Raw genomic sequence first — 27,249 nt, 5'->3', positions numbered from 1 at the left:
CAATCTACTTTCTTACCTTCTGGGTTTTTCTTAACCATCTCTGAATTCTACTTCATTCTCCCCTTTTTTCTTCCAATCCTTCAAAAGACAATTCCTGTTCCTTTTTCTCTCTTCTCTTCCTTTTTCATATATTTCTCACACTGTCGCTCTCTTTTCTCCTCTCTTCTTTTCCTTTCGTCTGGACGACTGAGCTTCAAACGAAACAGATTCGTGGCTTTGCATACTTTCTCCACCTGTTGTAGGTTACGTTGATTGACAGTGGGAGAAAGGCCTATGTCTTATTTTTGCACTTAAAAAATATCAACAAACAATGCACGCAGACGATAATTAGTTTTTCTTTGTAAAGGTACTCAGATACAATGCTAAAAATATACACCAAACGAATAACAGACGAGGAAGATAATCTATACTGTATGTACCCCATTCTAACCCAGACAGCTTCTGATACTAGCAAGCATGTTGCTGTGCAGTCATTTTAAAAACTTATATAAATTATATAAATACTCTCATATAAATTTAAATTCTAAGCCCAATCCAGTCAACAAATCTTTGTTATTATAAAGCATTAGAGCGATTTAAGACATTCAATATTTCTAAGTCCTTTCTCTTCGTTAAAGTGCGGGTATTTTACATGTGTTTATTTTTCGCATAGTGATGAAAATGAGAAAGAATGTGGGGCTTTGAACCCTTTTTAACAAAATTTGTAACTGTATACACAGACAAAGTCCAGATGAGATGGAGAAAATTGACAGCAATTTTTTAACTCTGTGCAAAAAATAGTTTTGGCAAACTTAAAAAATCGTAATATCAAGGTCCTGAAAACAAGCCAAACTGTGCTATAGGTAGAAAGATCCTTATTTGATCAAGAAAGAAAAACAAAACCAAGTTTCAATTGATTTCATTGATCATCACATATTTTACTTTGCGCACAATAGCATTGATCGCTCATACAAAAAATACTTAACATTTCTGAAACAAATAATTTAGATTAACCCAAATTTAACACAAATTATGTGCTTACAATGACAAACAAATCTTAAAGCATGATGACAAAAATCCGATTTATTATTGCACAATGTTGGAATAATTGCTCTGCTATTAGAGAGTGACAACTCATTCAAGAGATAGAATCAAAGGTTATGCCTAGAGATGAAATGCTTTCATGAAATGCTTTTGAAATAAATTAATAGGTTTCCAAGGACCATTTGTGGTTTTCTGCAAATCTTCAATGGGAACTGAAGTTACTTAAAACCTTAGGATACTTTTTACTAGAGGCAGGAACCAGCATGATATAATGAATAGGGTTGGTAAGAGACAGGTTTAAACATAACACAATTTAAACTACATACTGCAGTCAACAGTCATTGCAATTGAGATGACATATGGCAAACTTGCCAAACTTTATAGATGATCTAATGCAAAAAAGCTAAAAGATTTTAGTTGCAATAAATACAGCTCCTTTAAAACTTGGTTCTTTCAATAAGATGCTTGGGAATAGTCCAACATTGTCTACATAGATAGTGCATCAAACAAGACATGATATGTGTCAACCTAGCCAAAGATATTATGAGATGCACCACCAGGGGGCTGCCTGTTCCTTGCTCTTTGCCCAATTACCTCACTTGAGCCTCCTCCAAATACATTTTGGCTTGTGCTTGCAGGAGCCTGCTTCTTTGGCTGGTCAGCTAAAAGAAATAAAGGTTCATTATTAAATACTATACAAAGCTCGGTATTAAGCTAATAGGGACAGCTCTGAGTTGGTTCCGTGTTGGGATTTTATCAGATTTTGAAAACTAAAAGGAATATAAGTTACTTTACCTGCACTTCCACCAAAAATATTCTGGGTTGAACTAGGAGCAGCCTGCTTCTTTGGCTGGGCAGCTAAAACAAATATGATATCAGCATTATATATTAGAAAGCTAAACATTGCAAATTGGATAGGTAACAATAGGTCCATTGTGTAGTCCAACAGATGGAAAATTTGAGATAGCCAGCAACATGTTTCAAGATAGGGCCTTTAAAAAGAGATAAAATAAAAGTCAGTTGTTTGCAAGATATCATACTATCTCTGTTTGACTGACAAAACCTTATGTTGTAAAAGTCTGTTCCAAATGAGATTTGGCAAGCTTGATATTGATGTAAATTTGAGCATTGCCTATTTCTTCAGTGTATTGTTTAAGATTAGCACAGAGTCAATGAAATTTGAAGCTGGCATACTTCTAGCTTAGATTAAGATCAGTCAGTCTGTTCAGCCAGGTTTCGCATCCATTTTCTAAGAATTATTGTTGTCTATGCTCACAGAACAAAAGATTTCTCATTCAGTAAATTTATTTTGGTACATTTGTTCAGGCAAGAAATAAGTCTAATCTACCAAACATGTCTGAGTAATTCAAGGGTGGAGATTCTTTAGGTAAAATTATATATAAATTTATTTACCTTGTGGTTTTGCCTGTTCTTGTGGGGCATCAAATATTGAAAAATTACTCTTTCCACCTGGAGGTGCCAAAACCTTGGTTGACGTATGTTGTCCAGCTTTATCATCTGAAGTACTGGTGTTGGTTTGTCTAACAGGTGGAGACACTTCACGTGATGGGTTCATTTCCTCTGGTCCAGCAAATACACTTGATTTACTCCTAGCCTCTTGACATTTGTTAATTGGCTTTTGTCCTTCTGGTTCTGGTGTTGAAAATACATTGATATGTGTTTGACCACCAGGAGGTGCCATCACCCTATAAGCCAGAAAAATACCTCAATTAAATTTTTATTTTAATATCCAGGGCTTTCAATTTGGGGTGCACAAGCGTGAAGGCATGTGCCTAAGATTACCTTTGAGAGCAATTAGTCACACGCCCAGTGATAAATATTTCCATTGAAGAGCACGATAACCAGATGTTGATCGGTCAATCTACTTGACAAACTCTTTTTAGAAATGGAAGTTTGACATCAAATCCTTGTTTCCACTACTCCATTTTCATATGTCGCTGTTTTCCAATCATTTAGTTTCCGTTATTCTTGAGTTGTTCCCTTTGCTCTGGCCCACACCATTTTGATCAAAATGAAAACGAAGGTTTTCCTATTATTGTGTTTTTTCAGTTTTCATATACTTTGTTCTTGAACTAATCTTGGAACTGAAGATGAACGAATTCACTTTAAATGAATCAGTTCTCTAATTACTTCATTCTTGCTGTTCCCAATAAAATGATTCGTTTTCAAACAACTCTGTTTTTGGTTGAAACTTTGAACATCATTATAATAAAAGTCTCTGTTTTTGAGAGTATCAATGGAAACACAAAATCTAAAACGGATTCATTTCAATCCGTTCTCATACAAAAAAGGAGTAATGGAAACAGGGCCTAAAGACTTGGCATACTTTTGATTAAATTATTTTGTTTTCAAGAAACTATTATTTGCTTTTTTTGCCAAATATATAATTTTGTTTTAAAAAAATTATTTGGCTGTATAAAAACCTTGAATGCTTTTTCAAACAGTGATACACCCCTTCAATTACATATATACATGGCACTTAAAATACTATCAGGTATTTTATGGATTGCACACCATTGCACTGATTTGGGTCATTGTAATGATTGCAAATGGCTTTGAAAAAAGCAAACATTTAATAAACTAAAGCTTTTCGTCTGACACACTTCAGAGTTTAAAAGGTCAGAACATAGATCGAAAACTCTACGCTAAGAAATATATATACCCAGGATAAAACAGCACGTTCCATCTAATATTAGAAACAAAACACATCCCCAAAGAGAACAGCCACCTCGGTCTTGCAAATCCAAAATTACTACTAAAACCTGCGATTCTGCTATCGGGCAGCATTTGCTAGAAAACCCAGATTGTGCGAAAAACTATAATGGCGACATGTTTTGGATTATTGGTAAAGCCCGATCGTCGTTCCACCTAGCAGTTTTAGAAACTATCTACATAAGCACGAAAAAACCGCTACTGTGTAGACAAAAGGAGTTTGTTTTAACCTTAGGACTCCATTGGTAACATTCTAATAGGCAAGCGGCACTGATTGGTCAACCTTTACAGTCATGTGCTCGTGTTCCTGATTGGCCTATTTCGATCCACAACTGGGTATATATATTTCTTAGCGTAGAGTTTTCGATCTATGTTCTGACGTTTTAAACTCTGAAGAGTGTCAGACGAAAAGCTTTAGTTTACTAAATGTTTGCTTTTTTCAAAGCCATTTACAAGTTCTGTACCACCAAAAGATTGTTTGTAATGATTGCATATGAACCTTGGCGTACACCTGGCCTATCCTTGTCCTGAGGTTTACATGGAATAAACACTTGAATATCTGAAGTATCATTTCATTGAATCGTAATCTTGTGAAGAAACTTACAAGCCTATCTCTAAAATTGGTGCAGTTTTAGGGAAAATTTCCATAGCACCAAATCAGAATAACAGCAAATAACTCCATAAGTTGTATTTCTTAGACCATACAGAATAGTTTGATTTATGCAAAGTGATATTTACCGAATTATGTAAGGTTTGGAAAATTTGGCTTCCCTAAATTGTATAAAGCATCATAGCTGAAGGGTCATTCCATGCCAATGAGGGACAGTCATGTAATGCACCCTCTCAAATTTTCCTGATACTCCTATCAGATACTTAGCATTTTGAGAGGAAAATAACCTGAAAATTTCAAGTTGATATCTTTGCTCATTCAGATATTATAGTTATTTTAATTTTTGCTGATTCAGCATAATATTATCCACATATCCGCCATTTTGAATGTGCAGAGAAAGTAAACTTTGAGAAATTTTCATAAAGTATATGGAAATCATTAATTAAAATATCATTTTTGGATAAATTAGGGGCAAGGAATTCAAAAATTGCAACAGAAATGCACTAAATCCATTAGAAAACAGAGTAAATTATACCAGAATATAATTTCTTATACTCGCAAATCGCTTTTACCATCCACCAAACTATGGAAAAATTCACCATGTTGGAAGAATGTGACAAATTTCAAATTGTGCATCCAAGAAGTACACAGGACAGACTTTAAATTTACAAAGAACCAGCAAAAGGTTTCTCTTGGTTTCTGAGATATGCACTTTGCAAATTTGTGAGAAATTCGTGAAAATTTGGTATTTTTCTCAGTTGTTTAAAGCCATCTATATAGCAAATACACTGTATGTTATTGGAATTGGTGTTTTACAAATAGAATTTAACTATTATAATATATGGTGTTTATAATTGAATATATCTTTCCCATCAATACAACCCATTTTCAATGGTTCAAATTTACTTTTATACATGCTTAGGGAGTGCGAAGACCTACAAAAACGTTCAAAATTTTGAAAAAAATCCGAAAACCCATGCAAAAATTCGGCAATTCCTAAAATGAATATTTCAAGGTAAAATTTTTTAGGGATGTAATTTATTTCAAAATTATTATCTGCCAAAAGCTAACATCATGACATGTTATTGTGCAGATTTGTTTTAAGTTTTGAAGTACACGCTTTTTTTATCTACCTCAAGGCCTAGTTCCAAAAGTTCCTTATTCGTATACTTCAAATCATCAGATTTTATTACCAAAAGTTCCTTAAAAGTTCCTTAATTTTTACTGCACATCAATAAGCCTTAACACTTAATGGAGAGGGGCGAGACAGCATATGCGGAAACTACTCGATAAAGCACTTGACACACGAATAGCAAACAATCTATGTGATTATTGGCTGCAAATGAATGGAACCGGCTTTTTAGTTCTTGATGCTTGCAGTTATAAAAATTTTGCAAATCGAAAAGTTCTTTAAATATCTCGGCCTTATACATATAGGTTCCTTATAAAGTGGTTCCTTATAAAAAAAGCGTGTACCGATTAGCGGCAAAGGAAACAGAGCAAAAATCAAGGGACCTGGATTACCTGGTTTCTCTCATGAAAGAAAAGCTGAATGTGTCAACTAGAAGACAAAAGATTCAAATTTTGACACTGACTCCAAAGTCTTGGGGACTCAGAAAAGCAGCAACAGAATTCAAAGTTTCCAAAAGTACTATCCAAAAAGCTATCCGCCTCAGAGATGAAAAGGGAATTATAGAACTTCCTTCAGCCTGTAAAGCAAAGAAGTTGAACGACGACATCGTTACGCCGGTAAAGAATTTTATTGCAATGATGATTATACTTGTCAGCTACCTGGCAAGAAAGATTGCTTAAGCATCGGAAAGAAGCAATATGTGGCAAAGCGTTTGATATTGTGCAGTTTGAAAGAACTATATGAATTATTTAAAACTAAAAATCCTAACTTAAAGATCGGGTTTTCAAAGTTTGCCAGCCTACGTCCCAAATGGTGCATTTCAGTTGGCCCCAAAGGTACTCATTCAGTGTGTGTTTGCACAATCCATCAAAATTTAAAACTGATGTTAGATGCTATCAGTATAGACAAAAGTTATCATGAACTTACAGACATGATTGTTTGTAACCGAGAATCAAAGGTATGCATGATTCATAGGTGTGCCTCCTGTCCAGGCATAGAATCAGTTGAAGCATATCTAAAAAGGGAACTCCGAAGAGTTGACCCAGGAAAGATGCCGTTGTCAGATGAAATTGGCGCAGTTAACTACAGTGATGAATCTGAAACGTCTACAGATGATGAAGACAATGACTTGGATGAAATAAGTATTGAATTCAATCAATGGACAACAACATATCGCTCTATGCTGACTTCCCAAATTGTTTCTGCAAGTGAATTTATTTCAATTCTTTGTGAAAAGTTGGATAAAGTAACAGCTCACTCATATATAGCACGTTCACAAGCAGCATATTTAAATGCCAAAAAAGAGTCGTTGTGTGCTGAAGAAGTGATTGTTTTGGGGGATTTTTCAGAGAATCACAAGTTTGTAATACAGGATGAGGTTCAAGGGTACCATTGGAATCAACAGCAATGTACTCTACATCCGGTAGTTCTTTACCACAAATTTGAAGATGCTGCTCAATTTTCTGTCCAATCCCTCTGTTTCATATCAAACGATTTGGACCATGATGTAAATTTTGTGTACAAAGTTATTTTTGAAACTGTTGCTCATATAAAGCAGCTCTCAAGCCAGGTAAAGAAGATCAGCTATTTTTCAGATGGTTGCGCAGGCCAGTACAAGAACTGCAAGAACTTCATTAACCTGTGCCACCATCAAGAAGACTTTTCCATTGAATGTGAGTGGAATTTCTTTGCCACCAGCCATGGTAAGTCACCATGTGACGGAATCTGTGGCACAGTGAAGAAGCTTGTTGCCATGGCAAGCTTGCAAAGGCCTTCAAATGACCAAATTTTATCAGCAGAGGCAATGTTCCTCTATTGCCAAGAAAAAATAAGTGGAATTGAATTTAAATATATTCCAATAGAGGAAATTCAATCCACACGAGAGAATATAAGAGAGCGTCTCAGTCAAGCAAAGACAGTTCCTGGCACAAGAAGCTTCCACCAATTTATACCAATAAGCTCATCTATTATTGGCGCCAAAAGAGTTTCTGAGGAAGTGGATTTTGCTCTTCGATTCAGTTTTGGAGAGGAGCAACTGGAAGGTGTCGAGGCTAGAGTTGGCCAGTTTGTGGTTTGCAATTACGACGAACTCTACTGGGCAGGAATGTTGATAGAGGTAGACAATGATATGCATGATGTCAATGTAAAATTCATGCATCCCAGCCTCCCATCCACTTCTTTGAAGTGGCCAAAAAAAGATGATACATGCTGGGTACCGAAAACAAAGATATTGTTCAAAATCGAGCCACCAACACTTTCAACTCATACCGGTAGGCAGTATATTCTTGATGGCAAAGATAGAGATAGGATTGACAGATGTCTTCAAAGGATTTCTCACAGATTTGCAAGGTGCATATCTCAGAAACCAAGAAAAACCTTTTGCTGGTTCTTTGTAAATTTAAAGTCTGTCCTGTGTACTTCTTGAATGCACAATTTGAAATTTGTCACATTCTTCCAACATGGTGAATTTTTTCATAGTTTGATGGATGGTAAAAGCGATTTGTGAGTATAAGAAATTATATTCTAGTATAATTTACTCTGTTTTCTAATGGATTTAGTGAATTTTTAATGCAATTTTTGAATTCCTTGCCCCTAATTTATCCAAAAGTGATATTTTTATTGGTGATTTCCATCTGCTTTATCAAAATTTCTCAAAGTTTACTTTCCCCGCACATTTAAAATGGCGGATATGTGGATAATATTATGCTGAATCAGCAAAAATTAAAATAACTATAATATCTGAATGAGTTAAGATATCAACTTGAAATTTTCAGGTTATTTTCCTCTCAAGATACTTAGCATTTGACAGGAGTATCAGAAAAATCTGAGAGGGTGCATTACAAATCTAATTTTTTTGTCCCACTTTGGCATGGAATGACCCTGAATGATTGATATACACTTAAAAAAATTGTCTGACTTCACAAATGTCTGACTTATAAAATCTGACATAATGCAACAGAAATCAAATGCTTTTAAATTAAATGAATTGGGACCAAACATTTTTGTCCGAGTTATGAAATATCTAACTTATGGGAGGTTGACTCAATTGCGAGTTTGACTGTATGAACAAATTGGGAACATGTTTACCAGACTGGAAACTTTGTGTCTTGCGCACAGACAAGTTTACTTTAAAAGTTTTAGACTGTGCACCTGAAATCATACACTCATAGCTTTTTAGAGTTAATAATGATAAATGTTATTATCAAGGAATGTTTCATAGCCAAAGCCAGTATGCAAAAGCATGCAGATGTGTACATGGACAATAAATTGCGGGCATGAAATAAAATTTCCAGTCTGGCCTTGATATCATGGTCATTGTACATGCGACAATTTGGGAAAACTTTTAGGTATGGCTAAATGAATTGATGTATTGATGCAGAATTATTCAACACACCATGGTTGTAAATGTACTCAAATAAACCCCCATCCAAAAATATCAAAAATTAATAAGCCCCCAGGGGGCTAATTCGAGGATTTACGGTATTGACCATTGATAGAAATTCTAACATTGTATAATATAAAGCAGAAGATAACTATCGGTTATGTTTATTAGATCAAAATAACTTCGTAACCATGATAGAGAATTTTGTTATGGTTACAAAAAAGGCAACAATTACAAAATGCTTAGACAAGAACTGAAAGAGAGTTATGGCGAGTTAAGGTAAATAAACCAATATTTCATAAAAACAAGCCTCGTGGTCCCGACTAAACCGGCCTATTTTTACTTTTAGAAACCACCAGTGCGTAACAAAGTTCAACCTCAGTGGCACACATGACTGAGCTGAGCTTTGACTGGATAAGGGTGCGTGTAAAATATAAACACAAAGTACAAATATGTACGCACAAGAATGTACACACAATTTAAGCCACAGGAACTCAACTACATTACTTAATTCATTGTGTTAGGAATTCAACACACGCATTGAGTAAAACAGCAGATGGTAATTACTACGAAAGCTCCGACCCTTCAGGGCCTAACCTTGTCTTACTACGCGATGGGCACAGTTTCAAAGAAACTTACTTGGTGGCTGGCTTTTTTAGCTTATTGATACCATGATAGTATCCGTCATCCATGATTATAAATAAGATTTCAATCCAAAGATTCACGTAAGACCTGCTGGTTCTGGCGCGTCACCCACTTTTCCAGCTGCCACGAACTGCCGCGCTTTTTTGTTGTTTCAAAAACTCATCAACCTCATCCGGGAACTTAGCTGATCGCAACGATCTACCACTGAGATCACCACAGCGAATCGGTGCGATCAACATTGTCAAAGAGGCTGACGTTTTGCATATCTAAGAAATGCATGAATATTGCGGAAATTGCGAGGGTGTGAGGGGGGGGGGGGCAACCGCCCTTCAAAGAATGTCATTTCTCGGCAAATTTTTTTGCTTTTGTGGGCATTGCCCCCCACTTGAAAAGTGAATTTCTGTCACTGAATTTTAATGAATAAAATTACTTAGTTGACCGCTTACCAGTAGCTAATGACTAATACCGTTCTATTTGTGAGTCTAATAGACGAAAGGTGAAGATCTTACTTTGTTTTTCTTTCGGTCACATCAGTGTTTAAAAAACCAAAAGCGTAGAAACATGTCAGAATTTGAGGCCAAGACAAAAAAGGGGCATAATTTAGTTTCATAGAATTGGGATATAAAATTTTTCAAGAGGATCTTTTCAAAAAAGGGGAAACATTTCTTTGAAAACAGGAGGCATGTATCCTCTGGTCTCCCTGGTTCCTATCGTCAATGTGATAACCCCATTTATTCACCTTAAAAGTTTGATAAATAATGTGATTTTTTTTAATTTTGCATTCTAGAATGCTTGGAAAACTTTTTATTTGATTAGAACGATGGAATCCTGCTAGTTTTCCCTTTACTCTGATGAAGCTCTGTATGCAGGGATGAAATATTGGTATATATTAACTTTTTTCTAAAATTATACTTTATGCAATGGATTCTCGCTGTCCCTTGCATTGTTCTTTACTATTACTAAAATCCAGATACTCTGTTAAAAATCTCTCAGTTTGATAAAAACCATAATGTAAAGACCCACTTTTTTAAGCCTTGTAGTGATGTTGATGGTTGTTGCTTGTGAACAAATTTAGGACTAGTTCACAAGGTATCAAATGAAATAATCAATATTCCCCTACGTTGAAGTTTCTGTGACAAAGAAATTATTGCAATAGAAAAAAATAGAAATATCAATAAGTTAACCTAAACGGATCTTTAAAATTTCCCAGTATTGATACGATTTGTAATTACCATGTTATTAAGAGCCATAAATAAATAAAGATAGTTTAATTAACAGTGGGTGCCTCTTTGCTTATGGGTCTGTGGACAATTTTCAACCCCCCCCCCCCCTTCGTTGGGCCAGATTATACAGCCTGAGATACGATTTCTGGACTCAGTATGGACTCAGATGTGCACAAAATTATGCCCAGAAAAGAAACCTGAAGCAGAGAAGAAAAGATAGCGATCCAAATAGCTGTATATCATTTAACATCAAGCAAATCGATTACACGCAAATCTCTTGTCAAAAGTACATATTTGTGTTAAATAAAACCACTCCTTAATTTACATTATCAATTATTTCCCAACGTCTCATATAAAAAATATTACATTATTGTGTTGTCATACATTTTCTAAAGCCAAAACATCTTTCTTTCATTATCAAAGTTGGCGATTTATAGATCGTTTTTTATCCTTCCTGTTATTTCATAATAGCGCTATTACAAAGAAACAGGGAAATTCTCACGTTGGATCCTGCTCAGTAAAGATTAATCTCTCATAGGGTTAACAATCAGGATTCGGGCTGCTTCTTTTTAACGTTAACGCCAGGTGCTTTTGCACTCAGGTTTAAAAGTATTGATCTAAGATTGAGAGCTAGGAAAGGTCTTTCAACATCCAAGTTGGCAGCTAGTTCTCGAATAAGTTTACTGAACTGAACATTATCGAAGTACTTCTGATTGGACCTGGAAGAGAGAAAAAGAATGTTTGTCAAAGTATATTAGAGGGGAAGATGTAATAAACAATAATTTAGAGTTACATTTTTAGGTTCTTTGGGTTGTCACAATTTTAAATTTTCAAATATGAAAATCGCCCTAAAAAAGTTAGATTCAGCCTTTTCATTACTTCTTTATTAAAATCAGGCTTCAAAATTGTGAAAAAACAATAATTACAGCTACAAGTGCGCTGAAGACATTGAAAATACATTACAGTTTTTATTTCAAGTTTCTCTTTAATTGTTTACAATAATGTAATCAGTAATCAATGTTGTTTGTTGAATTGAACTTCAGTTGGGCAGAATTTTAAATAAGCTAATATTGAATAAAAAACCAGCCTAACTATTTTCAGGACATTTCGGCCCTATTTTGATCAGGCTGAACTGACGAAGTGTCATTTTACATTGGCAAAATTATACTGACAACAGTGCCCACACTACCGGGGAGGGGGCGGGGTGGCCATGGCCCCTCACTTTTTGCGAAGCAAGTAGTTTTAAAGCTGCAGTGAAAGGAAAAAGAGGCCTTGGCCCCCTACTTTTGCTAGTCTTGTCCCCCACCCAACTTTCAAATTCGTGGCATGAACCCTGGACAACCCTATCGGATAGAAGAAGATGACGTGTCTGTCCACAGATAAGTGTATATTGGCGTGTATTTGATTGTCTGAAAAAGAGGTGATGGATATATCAGAGTCAGGGGAGATTATACTGAACAATATTTATCGGGGTTCAATAAATTCCAACTAACATATGGATTAAACATTTCTGTTCTAAAAATAAACGTTGAAAAATAACACCGACACTCACTTGATTTTCGAAAGCCGTTGTAATACAATACTAAGCTTTTCTAACACCGCATTTTCAACAGATCTCCGTTGGAACAAGTCATAAAATGTTTTTATCCAAAGCTGATTGCTAAGACTTTCTAAAAACTGTCCCATGAATGCTAAGAAACAATTGAAAATACATTTAGTCGATACACGATTTAATGGATATAAAGCACATTAAAAAACAAGAATTACGAAATTTGGACTTAACTCTACAAAAATTCTTGACTAGAGTAGTTAGAATATTGATGCGATATAAAAACAAAGTGATAATATGAATATGAATAAAAATAGTATGATTTCTAATAGAATCTGCATAACAATCCATCGATCGCTTCAAAGAGTCATATTTTTCTAAAAATAATATCTCGAAGTTAATAATGGCCTTAAAAAGGTTCTTTGAGATTCACGGTGCGCATTTCAATTAAGTAGCAAGTTGATTAAAAACGATTGCCACTATCTCTTAAAATAGTTTTTCATAACATTAAAATGTCGCTAAATATTCAAGAAAGTAGAGCTTACGTGATTCGACTGTCATTTGCATCAAAACGTCAACTGACAAATGCAAAAGCCCCTGCAAATGAATAAATTTACTGAAATAAAAGACGCCGTTTTCATAAGCAAATTGCGAGGTAATAAGAACAGTGAAATAAAAGTTTATATAGAAGATTAGGCAGAGATTTAAAACAAATTTTGCTTTCAGGACTTCAAGGCATTGATGGATCTATAGACGTAGCAACCGAGGAAGATAGGGGGGGGGGGCGTACACGACTCCACTTTTAGATACAGTGGCAAATGCCTATTTGCAACTCACTGAGGTGTCCCCTTTGTGTCCACATATGCCCATCTTATTTTTGAAATGCATCCTATATCTATGGTTGAACCATACAAATTCAAAAAAACCAAAATGATGAAATGAAATACGAACGTCCTAAATTGTGAACCTAAGTTCTCATTGGAATGTGTTAAGTGCTTTGTAAAGATACTTCTTATCAATAGAGGGTAGCATTAGTACTGAAAACATGGAAAATCAGATTTGTCGTGTCACGATTGATAAAACAAATGAAAACCGTCCCACAACTTTGTCAATCGTGTCTAGAACTAAAGTGGCCACTTTTGTAAACAGTTTTAAAAAAAACCAGCAGAATATCACTGAACATTAAGAGCTGTAATGGCCTAGAAACTGTAAACTAATGTAGTCAAAACTGCAGTAAACTCCTCGACTAAGATAGCACTGAGTTTTTTCAGAAAGGTAAGCGTTGTACTTAATTGAACGCTGTACAACATTCTGCATACCATTCATGTCAAAACCTAATCATAGCAAGGGAAAAAATAATCGAGAGAAGAGCTACAAAATTAGCAAACAATCACTAAAGATCATGGTTTTTTGAATCGCTTAAGGTTCAAGTAATTCAAAGAACGCGAGACTGCGCTAGTGAGCTGCCAATGACTAAACAAACCTTATGTTTTCCACCAAGAAATGATAGCAAAACAGCCGCGCCATGGAAATGAATAAAAATTTCTTTGCCCTGAAACAATGAGGAAAGCAATGGAGAGACTTAGTTACAGCTAATGCTCGAAAGCATCACCAAGAAAAATGGGCAACAGTACGTACAAATTTTAACATGCAAGGATCAGAAAGTCATAAAAATACTTTGCTAGCTGAAAGTAATCAAAATGTGATGTAGTAGCCTTTGGAGCAAAAATTTGTTTTATTTCTCAGAATGATTTTGATTTTATGAATCCTCGATGCACCAGAAAAATTTGGATCTGTCTTCGCACAAACCAGACTCTACACTAATAATTTAGACAATTCAACAACGTTTCAATCCCGTTAGGTATCGTATCAGAAATTCAATATTGTTTTCAAATAAGCCATATTTGAAAGTAAATTAAAGAACTTTTTCAGACTACTTCGTTCACTTGGTTTGGCAACCCCTTTGCTGATTAGAAGCAACAAATAACTTTATATAAGTCGAATTAGACGAAGTAAGCCTACGGACGGTTAGAAAGTCTAGGTCAGCCGCCATAAAATATGTGCTGTCAGCTGACGCAAAGCTGAACGCCTTTAAGGCTCTGTTTTCTGTATCCGTTTTATACAAAAAGGAATAAAATTTAATCCGGCTTTGTTCAAATTTTCCAATAAGATGCATCAAAAAGGATGTTTTAAAAAACGCTATTGAGATTGGAGGTTTTTGAAAATGGAGATTTTTAAAAATGCGCAGTTTTAATGGAAACAAAAAACAATCAAAAATGAAGGTTTTTTGTTAAGTGGATACAGGTAGCACTCTCATTGTTGTGTTGTTAAAACGGCATACGGCAGAAATTAAAATGGCATGAAATCACCGGAGCTGAATTACACAAAAACTGAGACCTAGATTTCACATTAACATAAAAAATGCTTTCGAAATACGTGAAAAGGTATATTGCTTTCATAATTATATTTCCAAAATAAAATCAATGCTTTTAATCAGATTTTAACTAGATTTCTTACTTCTTCACTTCTCGTATCTGACTTCAGCTCTTCTAAAACTTTTGCTAGAATATCAGCTACAAGAAATGATAAATAAGAATACATTTGTCAAGAATGGGAACAGTTTCTGATGAAATGGCAACATTACTTTCATTCGAAATAAATAAACCATGAACAATTGTACAATGATTTTTCCCTAGGTATCATACTATCTGAAACTTTCGGGCCTGTTAATAAGCCATATCTCATTTCAAAGAGTATCTAGACCGAGCAAACTAAAAACCTAGAACAGTATATTAATTTCACCTTGACTTGTAGTTTTCAATATTATGAATTCCGACAGAATCCTAATTTTTGCATCATTCATGCGAGAGTACACAGACTGATCTGATTTCTTGACAGCTAACTTCTTATCTGACGAGTCTGCTTGTGGAATCTAGAGCAAAGGTAAGCAAGATAAAAACAGAAACAATAAAACGTGGGCAGTGACAACGCTTATTAACAGGAAACGATATTACATATATAGCTTTGCAAATTACAGTGTGTAGAACAGGTCTATGTTGCAACTCCAATTTTAGGCCTAATGCAATCATCAGGCAACTAAATGACGATGGCATTAATGTTATACCGTTGTTTGGATTAGACCTGAAATGGGCTGCTTATCAGAACCACACAGAACTCTCAAGAATATTTATCTCTGCGTCATTAGAAATTTCATAACCTAGCTATCGTCAGCAAAACTCTACAGTATAAATTTTGGTCTGTACGTATACTGCAATGGTAGTATGAAAATATCGCTATAAGGCTGAACATATCAAGCTTTTAATGGAGGCTTAAGCACTCCATAATCGTAAAATCTTTTACACTATGCAAAAAGAAACGACCTATAAATTTCATGGTACATTGCAACAAACTTTTGGGAAAATGATTTACCCAGAAATTTGCCTGCGATATAGTAAAGGTAAGTTCTACTCCATATACCTGAGATTTAAATAACTTTTCACCAATTCTGCGGTATGCTGCCAATGGCACGCCAGACTGAAATCGAACATGTAAAATATATAAACAAACAAAGATACAGATAAAATTATAAATATAGATGCAGCATATAAAAAGGGATTTAGTGACATGCATCCGGCAAACCATATTTTCTCCTTTCAACATGGCATTATTTGTCTAAATTCTACACCAAAGTTGTATTCATTTGAAAGTTACAATTTAATCATTAAGTTCTTTTGTGGCTTACAATTATCAATACAGTGTCAAGTAGCAGCCCAAAAAACAGGTAACCAGTTGTTTTAATTCAAGTTGTTTAAATGTTTTAATAAAAGTAACAAACCAAAATTTAGTTGCAGCCACATCAGCTGCAAAATATCAAATGTAACTGCAAAAATAAACGCAGATTGCTGTAAACAGGTCGGTTGAATAGTACTTTGAAGCTCTACTCCTGATGGCAAAAGGTCCAAACGCTAAGCACGTGCTTATACGTGCATTTTGTTTACATATATAATATAAGTTTTAAATAGAAACAAAGTAACGTACCTTTCTCTTTTGCGTATATTCTGCAAGTAGCAATGACCAGAACACAAAATGAAGAAACGATAGCTTGGATGCTGAATTTGAAATGTGGTCTAAGAATGACGGTATCGGTTGGACGATCTGCAAATCGAATTGGCAAGCTTACTCGAGATTGTTTAGTTCTAGTCAATGACAACTTTTCACGAAAGTTTATTGGTCAGTTAATGGTAAAGAGATATGTATCATGTCTAAGTACAGAACTACAAGGTACAGAAGTACACCAAATAGACAAAAGTAGCATAAAAACACGAATCATAAACTGTTTTTTTGTCATCCTTGTCAAGTAATTGCTAAGAAATCTTCAGGGTGCTCGATAGACAATTGCAAGTATATATAAAAAGATTAAATTTGCATGTTTATATATAAAGATTAAAAATGGTCTAATATGGTCCTATATCCTTTCTGAAATAGAGACTTTTTTATTCAAGCAAACGTAGCCGGCTTAAAGATATAACTGTTGAAAGTCTTTTAAACTGACTGCAGTGATTTCAATATTGTAAAATAGGCCACATTCCTACTCCTCATCGATCATGCCATCACCACGATATCCCCTTACGTCAGTCTCGGCATCACATACCATAGGACATTCCTTTCACCATTGTTTACACGTTTACACATCTATGTCATGCTGACCTCATTTTCAAGCCTAGATCTCTCCTTCTCCGTTGCATCATCATTACATCATCCTAATTCATCCTTAGTCAGCAATTTGATTTATGTATATAAGTATGTTAATTTGTATGTGAGTTCAGTTCAGTTCAGATCAGAGATATACAGCAATACACTGTCTCTCTCACTGGCTCCGTGTTCTCTGCACGTTAAGTAAGAATCGAAGCAAACAACAACCATGGAAAGTCACAAGAAACAATATAGGGACTATGGCAATTCTTGCAACATATTAGCGTACCTATATGATCTTTAATGTAAATACGAAAAATCACTTGCCTTAAAAGCCTTTTCACTTGCAATTTCAATGGCAATATCATTTTCCGCAACATCGTTAGACTCGTTTGTAATCAATGTTTTAACATGTTGCTTTAACTGTGATTCTGCAACCCAGTCCAAGCAGATGCCAAGAGTTTCTGATAACGAATCAAGCTCGACCTATAGAAGATTAAAGCTACATAACAACAACGGTCACGATATGTACAATCTGCTATGAAATTGCTGTAACTTACTTGAATTTAATTGCAAATTTTGTTTTGAAAGGTCTAAAACAGTCAGCAACATCTAAAATATGGCTGCAATTTCCTATTTCCGTTTATGGTTACTTGTGATTGAGACATCAGGCCAGTTTTTTCAGGCCATGATGGTTAGATGGTCGTATATCAATGAAGCTAGAAAGAACAGTCTAAAGAAAACGTATGTGATATGTTCTACCTGGTTTCAAGAAATAGAGATCTTGTTGATTGTTTGCTATCAAAGGCTATCCTTAGGCACTTATATAAAACGTGATAAATAGCATTGTAAATGGTCTTAAAAACAAACAAATCAAAAATGAAATTAAGAGAATGCTGAATATCTAATTTCGTACCTTTGTTTGCTTTAGCTTCTTCTCTATTGAAGTTTCCAACTTTTCGTCTTCAAAGAAACGAATAAATGAGTTTACATGAGAACAATTTTTAAAAATAGAATAACAGCGACAAGAAATTCAAAGATTTGCTAGTAGTTCTGCAAATAAAAGAAGCAGAGATAAACCGTAGGCGAGTTCATTTCAATTTACTTATTTATGAGAATGTTATAAACAGCAAACAGCGTAATTAATAAGTAAATAAAGTAGTCCTTCTTATTTGCACTTCTTGCAAAATACTGTCTGAAGATACGTTACTGATCGTTTTAACTAACTTGTCTTTGCAGCACAATTTTTTTGTCTGGAGAATCTTCAATTCATCAAACTTCTTAGTCATAAATAGAACGGTGTGTGCTGCATCAACAAGTGTGTATCACGAAATCTTTTGAAAATTTGTGGCGCCATATTCTATTGTGCAGCTTCATCCACATTACAGCCAAAATATATTAGTCCGTTATAACTTGAATTATATCTGCTAAAACCATTCAGCCAATACCCCTTTAATCGAACAAGTCAAACACACTGTTACTCTTTAGAAGATGGATACAACTATACTCACAATCCTTACTATTTTGTTTTGTTAATTCCAACGTGCGGCTGTCATTGACTTCTTTTTTCAGTATTTCGTTCTTTCTCTAAAATGAAAAAGGATCCAATTCATTTTTCCTTCTCAGTGGATAGCTAAAGTGTTACAGGTAATAAACTAGCATATCTGTCGAAAGTTTTCTGTAGCAAATACTTGTATGATGCTCCGGAAGTATGTCTTCAAAAAAATTGTCACGTGGCTTGATGGGTTGTAAATCAACTGAAGTATAATTCTATAAGCAACATCTAACTGTCAATATTGTTTAACACTTTGAATAAATTTGTAGATGCCATAAATAAACAATTTACGCACTATGAAAATTTGGAAGAAACAAACAGTTCATTTAGTAAATGTTTAATTAATTGAGTGCTAAAAAACTAAGTTGCTAAGGTCAACATAATCCGACATTGTTTGCAATACCATGATGCTTATAAGATTTTAATCTAAAACATTATAATAAGTAAACTTGCAGTTCTTTCAAACTTCAGTTCACTTGAAATGAGAGCTTTTAATTTGTACTGAAATATTGGATCTTGGAAAATTATAGAGCAACAAGCAATTTATTGGAAATTTTGAGACACATACCTGAAGATTAGATATCCGGTTGTTAAAAGAACACAGCTTTTCTTCCAGTTTACGATTATCCTCCTCAAGTTGTGAATTCTAAAGAAATTATATTAAGAGATACAAAATATAGTTGGCTTATACTGGACCAAAAAGTGTTGGACACAAACTAACTTATTCTTGCAATGGAGACAGGCTTATCTATATTATCAAAAAGTGTTTTGATTTTGCTTCCCAATGAGATGAAGCATTTGCAAACGATTCAAGTACTTTACTTTGCTACATTTTATCAATTTGCAATAGCAGCCAGTACACCGATTTTTAAGTATTTTGTCCTTTATGTTTTTGTTATACTGGATGTTGAGGTGTAATTTCGACCTACTTAGCCCATTCAAAAGGGGCGTCTCAGGTTTTAAAGATGAAACTGTTAGAAGATGCAAAAACCTGTCAGGTAAATAGTTATGGATTTAAACTAGAATAATCGTAAAAATTAGCACTTTACCTGTTTCTTTAGAGAATCATTTGCTTGTTTCATTATTTTGAATGAAAGTTTTGTTCTTTTAGATTCTTCTGTAGCCTCTAGCATTCTATCTTCAAAGGCCTAGCAAACAATAAGTGAGAACTATTTTCGTGAATGTACTTGACTGAAGTATACTTTTGAGGTTCTTGATTGGAATAAAATAAATCAATTTTATCCAAGAATAAGTGCCCTGCTACAAGCAGAAGCAATCCAGGTGCCAATAGAAAAAATATAAAAAAGTCAAGGGCTTGCTAAAATTTACAAAGTACAAGAGACAGCTGCTTTCTGTGCTTACCTGAAACAGTACAATCATTAATTGACATAACAGGGCCCAAGGCACAAATTTCAAGCTGGAGAGGTCAATTTTTATAAGTCGAACTTGAATTTAGTGCTTCAAGACAGGGCCTCTTTGGAAATATTATTGTTTACCAAAAAAGTGGGGGGCCATGGCCCCGCTGGCTCCCTGGTGGCATGGGCCCTGCATAGTTAACATTTTCATTGTTCTCTCTAGAAGAGAACCAAAATGTTGGAAATCTGGTGAAAATTTATATTCCTTATCTCCATTAGTAAAACCATGATATCAAATTTTATTGTCACACCTTTTTAAATTCTTTGCACCGTTTTTCACTTTCATTGTCAATGAGTTGGTCAAGAGAATCTTCATATTGTTGAATTTTCCTTTTTAACAAATCTGTTTGTTTCTGCTCTTCTTGTAAATCTGCATCCCATTTCTTTAATCTCTCATTTTCAGCCTGCAGAAGATGATTTTAGATTGTAAGTGTGAATAAATCTGGCACAACATGATCACATAAAATTATGCAAAAAGCTGGTTACCATGTTCTTCTTGAGACTGATCAAAAAACAGGAACATTTTTTAAAATGTTTTAGGTGATGATAAACACTTCTTAGAGTAAAAAATATGAGAAATGTTGAATCAATAAGTAAGAGGATCTTTAAATATTTATCTAACTATAGTCTGTCTGATGAGTGCGCAAGCACAAAACTTGGAGTAACAGAGAACATGTCTCATTTCTAGCCTCTCTTCTACTATATCTATTGTTCTGTGCTTTTGCACATTGAGCACTGTTAAGTCAGAATAGACAACGCAATCTTGAATCTTTAAATATTTATATATTTGATATCTAGGTAGTGTTGGAAAATTGTGTTTAATATTTCGAATACAGAATAAGGAGACACTGATTTTAGTGATAATTTTCTTATCCAATATAATGAGAATTCTATACTTTGAGAAAGGTACCTGTAATCCTTTGCTGATGTCACATAATTCAAGATAAATCTTTTTCTGTCTTTTACCTGCTGCAACTTCAATTTTCTACAAATGCAAGAGGACCAAAATATTCATAACCTGCAAATCAAACTGTAATAACAAAAATGTCATATTTTTTAAATTATAATGAAAATAAAAAATTGTATGGCAAAAAACACATTCTGTGATTGGAAAATGACATGGAAGAGTGGAAACATGTCATACTAATGAACTTTTTGTCAGACATAAATGTCTGGTATTATCCAAAGGTTGGCAGAAAATTTATACCCAGATGAAGATCCAAAGTAACTTGGAAAAAGCATATTTGGTTGATTCTTTGTAATTTTCACAGCTGCTGATTATGCACCTAGTTGAAAAGTCCAACAGAGACTAAGAAACTCTTACTGTCTATACAATTTGGGATCCTTCGGGTAGAAAGATTTCAATACACCAAAATAAATGAAAAGACAACCTTGATTGCCCAATGATGTTAAAAGTATTGCCATTAGATGTTTTGGTGCTCTTTGGATTCGAACTAAATGCTGACATATAGCCAAACCACATTTAGGTTTCTTTCTCTTCTATGCTTTTTTCAAGTTTTGTGGTAGCAAATGCTATTTTGTAATTCTAAGGTTCACAAAAAGAATGGCTTCTTACCTTTGATGGTTTTTGTCCATAAGCATGATTTGCTTTTCTATAATGGGTTGACTTGGATGATAGGCCTAAAAATTGTGTTTGAATATGACAGAAAGTAGTTGCCTATTGCCTCTCTTAGTTTACCTAAATTTTTAAAATCATCGAAAATAACAAACAGCACAGGATCGCAATGAAAAAATATACGCAGCTCAGCTATAAAAAATAGAGAGTGCTGAGAGGTGATAGTTGTTATCGCTTATTTAAGTACAAAATGTGCATTAAATGTAACATTTTGACTTGACTTGTATTTTGACTTGAACAGATAATTGCAAGGTTTTTGGGGGCTAGTGATATTTAAAGCTGAAAAACAGTCGGGTTTCCTATTATTGTTTTTGGTTGTTGACAAAAGCAGTTAAGTAATATGAAAACAATGGTACAAATGTAAAGTAAAGCATTGATTCGTAGCTCTGTGACATGCCTTTAAAGACTGTTGGCAGATTATCTTATTTGAAACTGCAAAATTTCTTTTGTTAACAAACAAACCTGACAAATATGCGTCACTGATCTCATCATCATACAGTTGACTTTCAGTTTCTGATTCCGAATCTGATCTTGAAGTATGCATCCGAAGACTTTCTAGCTTAACAAGTTCATGCATTTCTTTTAGGGCCCTCGAATAATGCCTTTTTTCTTTATTCGATAATATCTCTTCAACATCTGCTATAGGCCCATAGGCCTCCCCTTCTCTGTAGGTCCAGCGTTGATTGCTCATTTCGCTTGCTGTCCAGACTTGAAAATGGTCAAGGTTCAAAGACTTGGGGTTTAAATCTTTTTCAAGCTGTAAGTGATAGTATTAACAAGTAAAAGTATCGGTTTACATGCAATCGAGCGTTGGTCACCAAGATTGCAGCCACCATATTTGTTGTAAACAATGTTGGTCCTTGGTTATATTTGGCGCCGAGGAGAAGCAGTGCATTGTGGGGGATGGGTAATCATTGATTCTCTATGGGTTATGTACAAATTTGAAATCAATCACAAAACAAAGATAAATAAAAAATACGAACTGTTAATGAAAAGAAATAAAGCATTTATATAAGGCTAAACAATTAAACAATAATATTTTAAAAACAATTTTTCGTGGTACAAAATAAAAGATTGCTTGAAAAGACAAAAATTTGAAGACATACGTCAGACCCTCTTCAGAGTATAAAACAATAAAATGATAATCGAAAAATCTAAGCTAGGGCATGTATCCAAGTCTAGAACAGATACAGATGCAAAAATTCCTGCATAATCAGGCAGGTCAAACACGAGATAATTCATTTTCCGAACCATGTAATTTAAGGCCTACTAGCTAATCTTCAGGAACCTCTCCAGAGGTCTAGAGAATTGATAAAAAATAAAATTGACCAGTAACTACTTAGCTACTGTAAAATTTAGGCATTCACTTTTTATAATCTATATATCTTAGTTATGACACGCTTTTGTTATTAATTGATACAAGCATGTAACTTTGCATCTCTCTCAAAAGTATATATAATCATTAAAAAATGAAAATTACTGTTTACCAGTCTGTCTTAAAGTGCTTGATACCATATAATCTGAGCTGAAACAGTTGCCGGAGTAGCAACTTTGAGCCGTCCTGTTCTATACACCAAAAAGTCCTTATACATTACATATATTAATATATATATATAACATAATTGAGAACAAGCAATGATTTCCAAAATGTTTTGGAAAAACAAAGCTGCAGGGAGTGAAGATCAAGACTAATAATAATGATAATAATAATAACAATAAATTTATTTGAAGTTGGCGCTACATAACTATTTATAGTTAAATATATACAAAAGCTAATCCAAGCCTAGTTCACTACCTCTAGTTTCCTGACCACGCCCATTTTGAACCCCTTAAAAATCAGGTAGGTTTTATGATAAGATATTCTTGGCCGGAGGAAGGTTGACAACATTTCTGGACTCTTCTATTTAGACCAGGGCTGCAGCAGAGAGTGGCTCAGAGGGGCTCAGCCCCAGTCTACTTTTTGCATTGTTTCTGCGTAATTCTAAAGTCTAAATAACTAATTTCTGTCAGAATCAAGTAATTGATTGAGCCGATATTACTTGTTGACATTGGCATTAATGTGTGACCTCAATATCTCTCTGAAAACTCGATTAATGCTGGCAAAATATTACTGCTCAAACTTTTTCATTTTTAAGATATTTCTACCCAAAGACATTGAAAAATGATTAACCCTAGAAAATATGGAAAGGTAAAGAAATTGATATCGAGGAGCCATGCAAACAAAAACAAATGAAACGTTCATTTTGTTTACAATATAAAGAATGCTATATGGCCTACATTTTTTGACTCTACACTACTGACTTAGGCCCATGCCTGGGTTGAAGTATCAAACCAGGTGCCTGTATCATTTGCAAACAACCGAAGTTTTGAAATTGACATAAAAGGAATTGATGCTCTCGAGAACGAATCAGGAAATTTTACATTGCATATTTCTCACCTGCAATTTTGCCTTGAAAAGATTTTATCTAAAAGAATAACAAAGAAAATCTTTATAGGAAATTCGTTTCTATCGAATTCTATTTTCTAAGACTGCATTGGGACAAATAAATGAATAAATTAGAGCACTGGCTGTAGGAAAAGCAGTAACACGTAACAGGATGTCTCGTGCGGCAATCTTCAGATAGTCACTAAAATCACATTAAATCAATTAAAGACTTGCATTAGCTGGTATAAGAACAACTGTCAGTGACCTCTCAGCTCTTTTAGAGAGGCAGACGGAAAGTAAGATAGATGTCAGAAAAATAACCTTGTGGAATAATTCATCTGCCGTCTTACATTTGTATTGGAAGGAAGGTTTACAGCTGTATTTAAAGGAAATCTCAAAAAGGTAGCTACAGCTTTAATTTGAAGCAGTTCTCAGAAAGGTATCTAGAGTTTTATTCGAAGGAATTCCAAGCGAGGCATCTGCATTTGTGTTTGCCAATCTCAGAAAGTTGTGTAAAGTAGTATCTGAAGAAATTCCCGGAGAGGCATCTGCAGTCAGGTTACATTGAAAACGTATAGCACTTGTACTTTTAGCTTGAGGACAGATTTTTTACCAGGCAACGATTTCAAAAATATCTAAATTGTACAAAGATTATTAGATGAAAATGACATTGACGATTGCAGAAAAAGCAACTTACTTTCAGAAACTGTCGAAAGCTGATCTCGTTCTAGCACTGGTTCCAAATTTGATGATAATGCTCGTCAACATAGCACTAAACATAATTCTATGTAGTGCAATTTTGAAACTCAAATTTTTGCGGCAGATCACCTACCACTTTATTTTGAGTCTTGCTGTATCCGACCTTTGCATTGGAATATTTGTACATGGCATGATTACAGCAATTTTGACATGTGTCCTAGCTGGAAATGTTGCTGGAATCTACCAACTTCTTTTATTTCATCAGGCGATCTGTTTTTGTTTTGGACAGTCTTCAGGATTGATGCTTTTGATAGTAGCTTTCGAGCGATACCTTCATATGAAGCATTTAAATTTTTACAACGCTCACATGATAAAGAGAAAATCGTCTTTTTTAATACTGGGCAGCGCCATTATCAGTCTTGCAGCAGGATTCATATCCATGTTTGGTTCTTTTGGAAGCGCTATCTTTCACATTCTTATTGGTTTCACATTGACGTATCATATCTTGCAATTATACTTTATATCAAGATATTCTTAGACTTCCGAAGTCGTAATGAAAACACACGCCTTTCCAATTGCCATAACTCTGAAGTTAAGTTGTTCAAGGGGATATTCGCTATAATGTTGTCCTTTCTCGTCTGCTACTTACCGTTTCTCTCTTTTAACGCCTACTTTTATCAGAAGCATGAATCTGGTGATACTACAGAGGATCTCAGCACCAAATTATTCTTAGCAAATATATTGCTGTTTGAAATGATGTTAACAGAATCATCAATCATCTCGATTATACTGTTCTCGTGCAACGGGAAATTGAAGAGATATTTCTTGTCATTACTTTGGAAAAATTCGGTGGCTATAGATGTGCTACACTGGGTACCAGACTCACTATATATAAAATAAAATATACAAGTGTCACGTGAACATTGGCACTTGAAGCAAAAGTCCTCAAGGATGAAATGGCAAGATCCATCGTTGAAAAGCGTATATGTGCAAGCCAATCACAGTTACTAAACCGAAGAAGCACAATTCATCTTGTGGAAAGGCCCTACTCGTATCAACACTCGATGTTACGGCAAAGTGATACCAAGTGCAAATCCGAAGTAACCTATTTTAATCAGCGGTATAAGACATGATCTTTTTAGCAGTACAATGTATCTTCGATCCAACGATAAAACCTGCAAAAACTAAGGGCACTATACTTTGAACCTTACAACGAAGTTTCCAACAATGCAAATTATGCTACTTATAAATCACACTACCGGTAAAAGCTTGTTATTTCCTTTTGCGAAAAAATTGAAACAAACATTGTATATCGTTGATTGTTATTTGGGTAGAATCATGTGTATTTCTAGAAAAATATTATGACTATGATAAGAAATAAACGAGTTAAAATATTAGCCATTAATAGGACTACCTTTTCTAAGTAGAAACATACATAAGCATGGAACTCTGAAAACATACATAATCTCTTTAAACTTTGAAAACGCATATTCATGTCTTTATTTTTTTTAATGTCTATGCATTTTCTTATCTAAAATGTTTCAATGATATTATATAGCTGTGAAATATATATGAAATGCAATATGAAATTCATTCATTTTCCCGTTATCGAGATTAAGATTACTTGGTCAAAAATTTAGGGGATTTGAACTTTCTTTCTACCATCTTACTGTATAGAGTTCTTAAGTGTGACGTCACAAAAAACTCTTTTTATAATTTTCGAATTTTGACCACATTCACATAACATAAAAGAACACCATAAAATACTCCCATATATGCAAAATCAGTTAAATTTGTCAAAAATTGGGTGAGCTATGGCCAATCGAAGATTTGAAATTTGCTAACGGATTACTGTTATTTTGGCTCAGTTCATAAAGTTATGAGACCAAATTACAGCGGTTTGACGGGGCCAGAGCTTGTGCTCATCTGGTCATATCTCAGCCAATTCAGAATACCTTTAACTGATTTTGCAGATTTAGAGGTATTTCATAATGCTCTTTCAAGTTATGGGAAAAAATTTCAAAAATTATAAAAATAGATTTTTGTGACGTCTTCACTTAGCAATTCTATTGTAAAGGATAAAATTTCCAAAGAAGAATACCATCAGTTGGCTTAATCTATAGCTCCGCACTTACAGAAATAGCATTTTTGCCAATTCCGATACTGGATATCAAACGTATGCAAACTCAAAAATTTCAAACATTTAGTCTTCTAAAAACATTTAACGCGATTAATGATGGCCAACATACTTGTCTCTAGACGAGAAAAGTTTACCAGAGAGCTTCGATCAAGCAGAGCCAAAACACTAATTATACCAAAAGAAACCGGAACCTTCTAGGATAATGCAGCAAGACTCTTCAATTCTTTGCCAGAAAATATAAGGATCTGCAGTGTATATAGTATCATCGTCAAAGACCTTTTAAAGAATAAAATCGCAACGTTTTTTATAAATAAAATAAATCGTTTTTAATTGCACAATGCATTAAGGTTAGAAAATTGTTTCTTCCCTTTATTTTAACGTACTACTAGA

At 34.4% G+C, this 27,249-nt stretch overlaps 2 protein-coding genes and 1 pseudogene across 3 annotated transcripts; 1 reads left to right on the top strand and 2 right to left on the bottom strand.

Moving 5' to 3' along the window:
* Nucleotides 1-886: 886 nt before the first annotated feature.
* LOC135686132 (uncharacterized) lies at nucleotides 887-9,695 on the bottom strand. The gene is made up of 4 exons (XM_065202309.2): nucleotides 9,520-9,695; nucleotides 2,437-2,729; nucleotides 1,819-1,881; nucleotides 887-1,685 (listed from the first exon to the last, which is right to left on the bottom strand). Exons 1-4 carry the CDS (start codon nucleotides 9,570-9,572, stop codon nucleotides 1,552-1,554), a joined length of 543 nt encoding a protein of 180 aa, XP_065058381.1. The 5' UTR covers nucleotides 9,573-9,695; the 3' UTR covers nucleotides 887-1,551.
* LOC148960139 (uncharacterized) lies at nucleotides 4,572-9,666 on the top strand (annotated as a pseudogene).
* An 875-nt stretch (nucleotides 9,696-10,570) lies between the features above and the next one.
* Nucleotides 10,571-22,670, bottom strand: LOC135686123 (coiled-coil domain-containing protein 138). 2 transcript variants are annotated; one of them, XM_065202297.2, is made up of 17 exons: nucleotides 22,058-22,670; nucleotides 21,536-21,600; nucleotides 20,870-20,944; nucleotides 20,211-20,363; nucleotides 19,594-19,692; nucleotides 19,113-19,190; nucleotides 18,510-18,576; nucleotides 17,906-17,952; nucleotides 17,317-17,475; nucleotides 16,336-16,452; nucleotides 15,775-15,831; nucleotides 15,100-15,229; nucleotides 14,815-14,870; nucleotides 13,781-13,849; nucleotides 12,843-12,894; nucleotides 12,301-12,439; nucleotides 10,571-11,467 (listed from the first exon to the last, which is right to left on the bottom strand). In XM_065202297.2, the coding sequence occupies exons 1-17, from the start codon at nucleotides 22,284-22,286 to the stop codon at nucleotides 11,296-11,298; spliced, it is 1,764 nt and encodes a 587-aa protein (XP_065058369.2). In that variant the 5' UTR covers nucleotides 22,287-22,670; the 3' UTR covers nucleotides 10,571-11,295. The 2 variants fall into 2 exon arrangements, with proteins under 2 accessions (XP_065058369.2, XP_065058368.2); XM_065202296.2 differs by having other exon boundaries at nucleotides 10,577-11,467; nucleotides 18,501-18,576; nucleotides 22,058-22,662.
* Between the last annotated feature and the right edge of the window lie 4,579 nt (nucleotides 22,671-27,249).

This window comes from Rhopilema esculentum, chromosome 6, assembly GCF_057945365.1.
Source record: "Rhopilema esculentum isolate cy_ngs chromosome 6, ASM5794536v1, whole genome shotgun sequence".
NCBI lineage: Eukaryota > Metazoa > Cnidaria > Scyphozoa > Rhizostomeae > Rhizostomatidae > Rhopilema > Rhopilema esculentum.
Note: the sequence above shows the minus strand (reverse complement) of the source record. Positions and strands in the feature narration are given on the sequence as shown.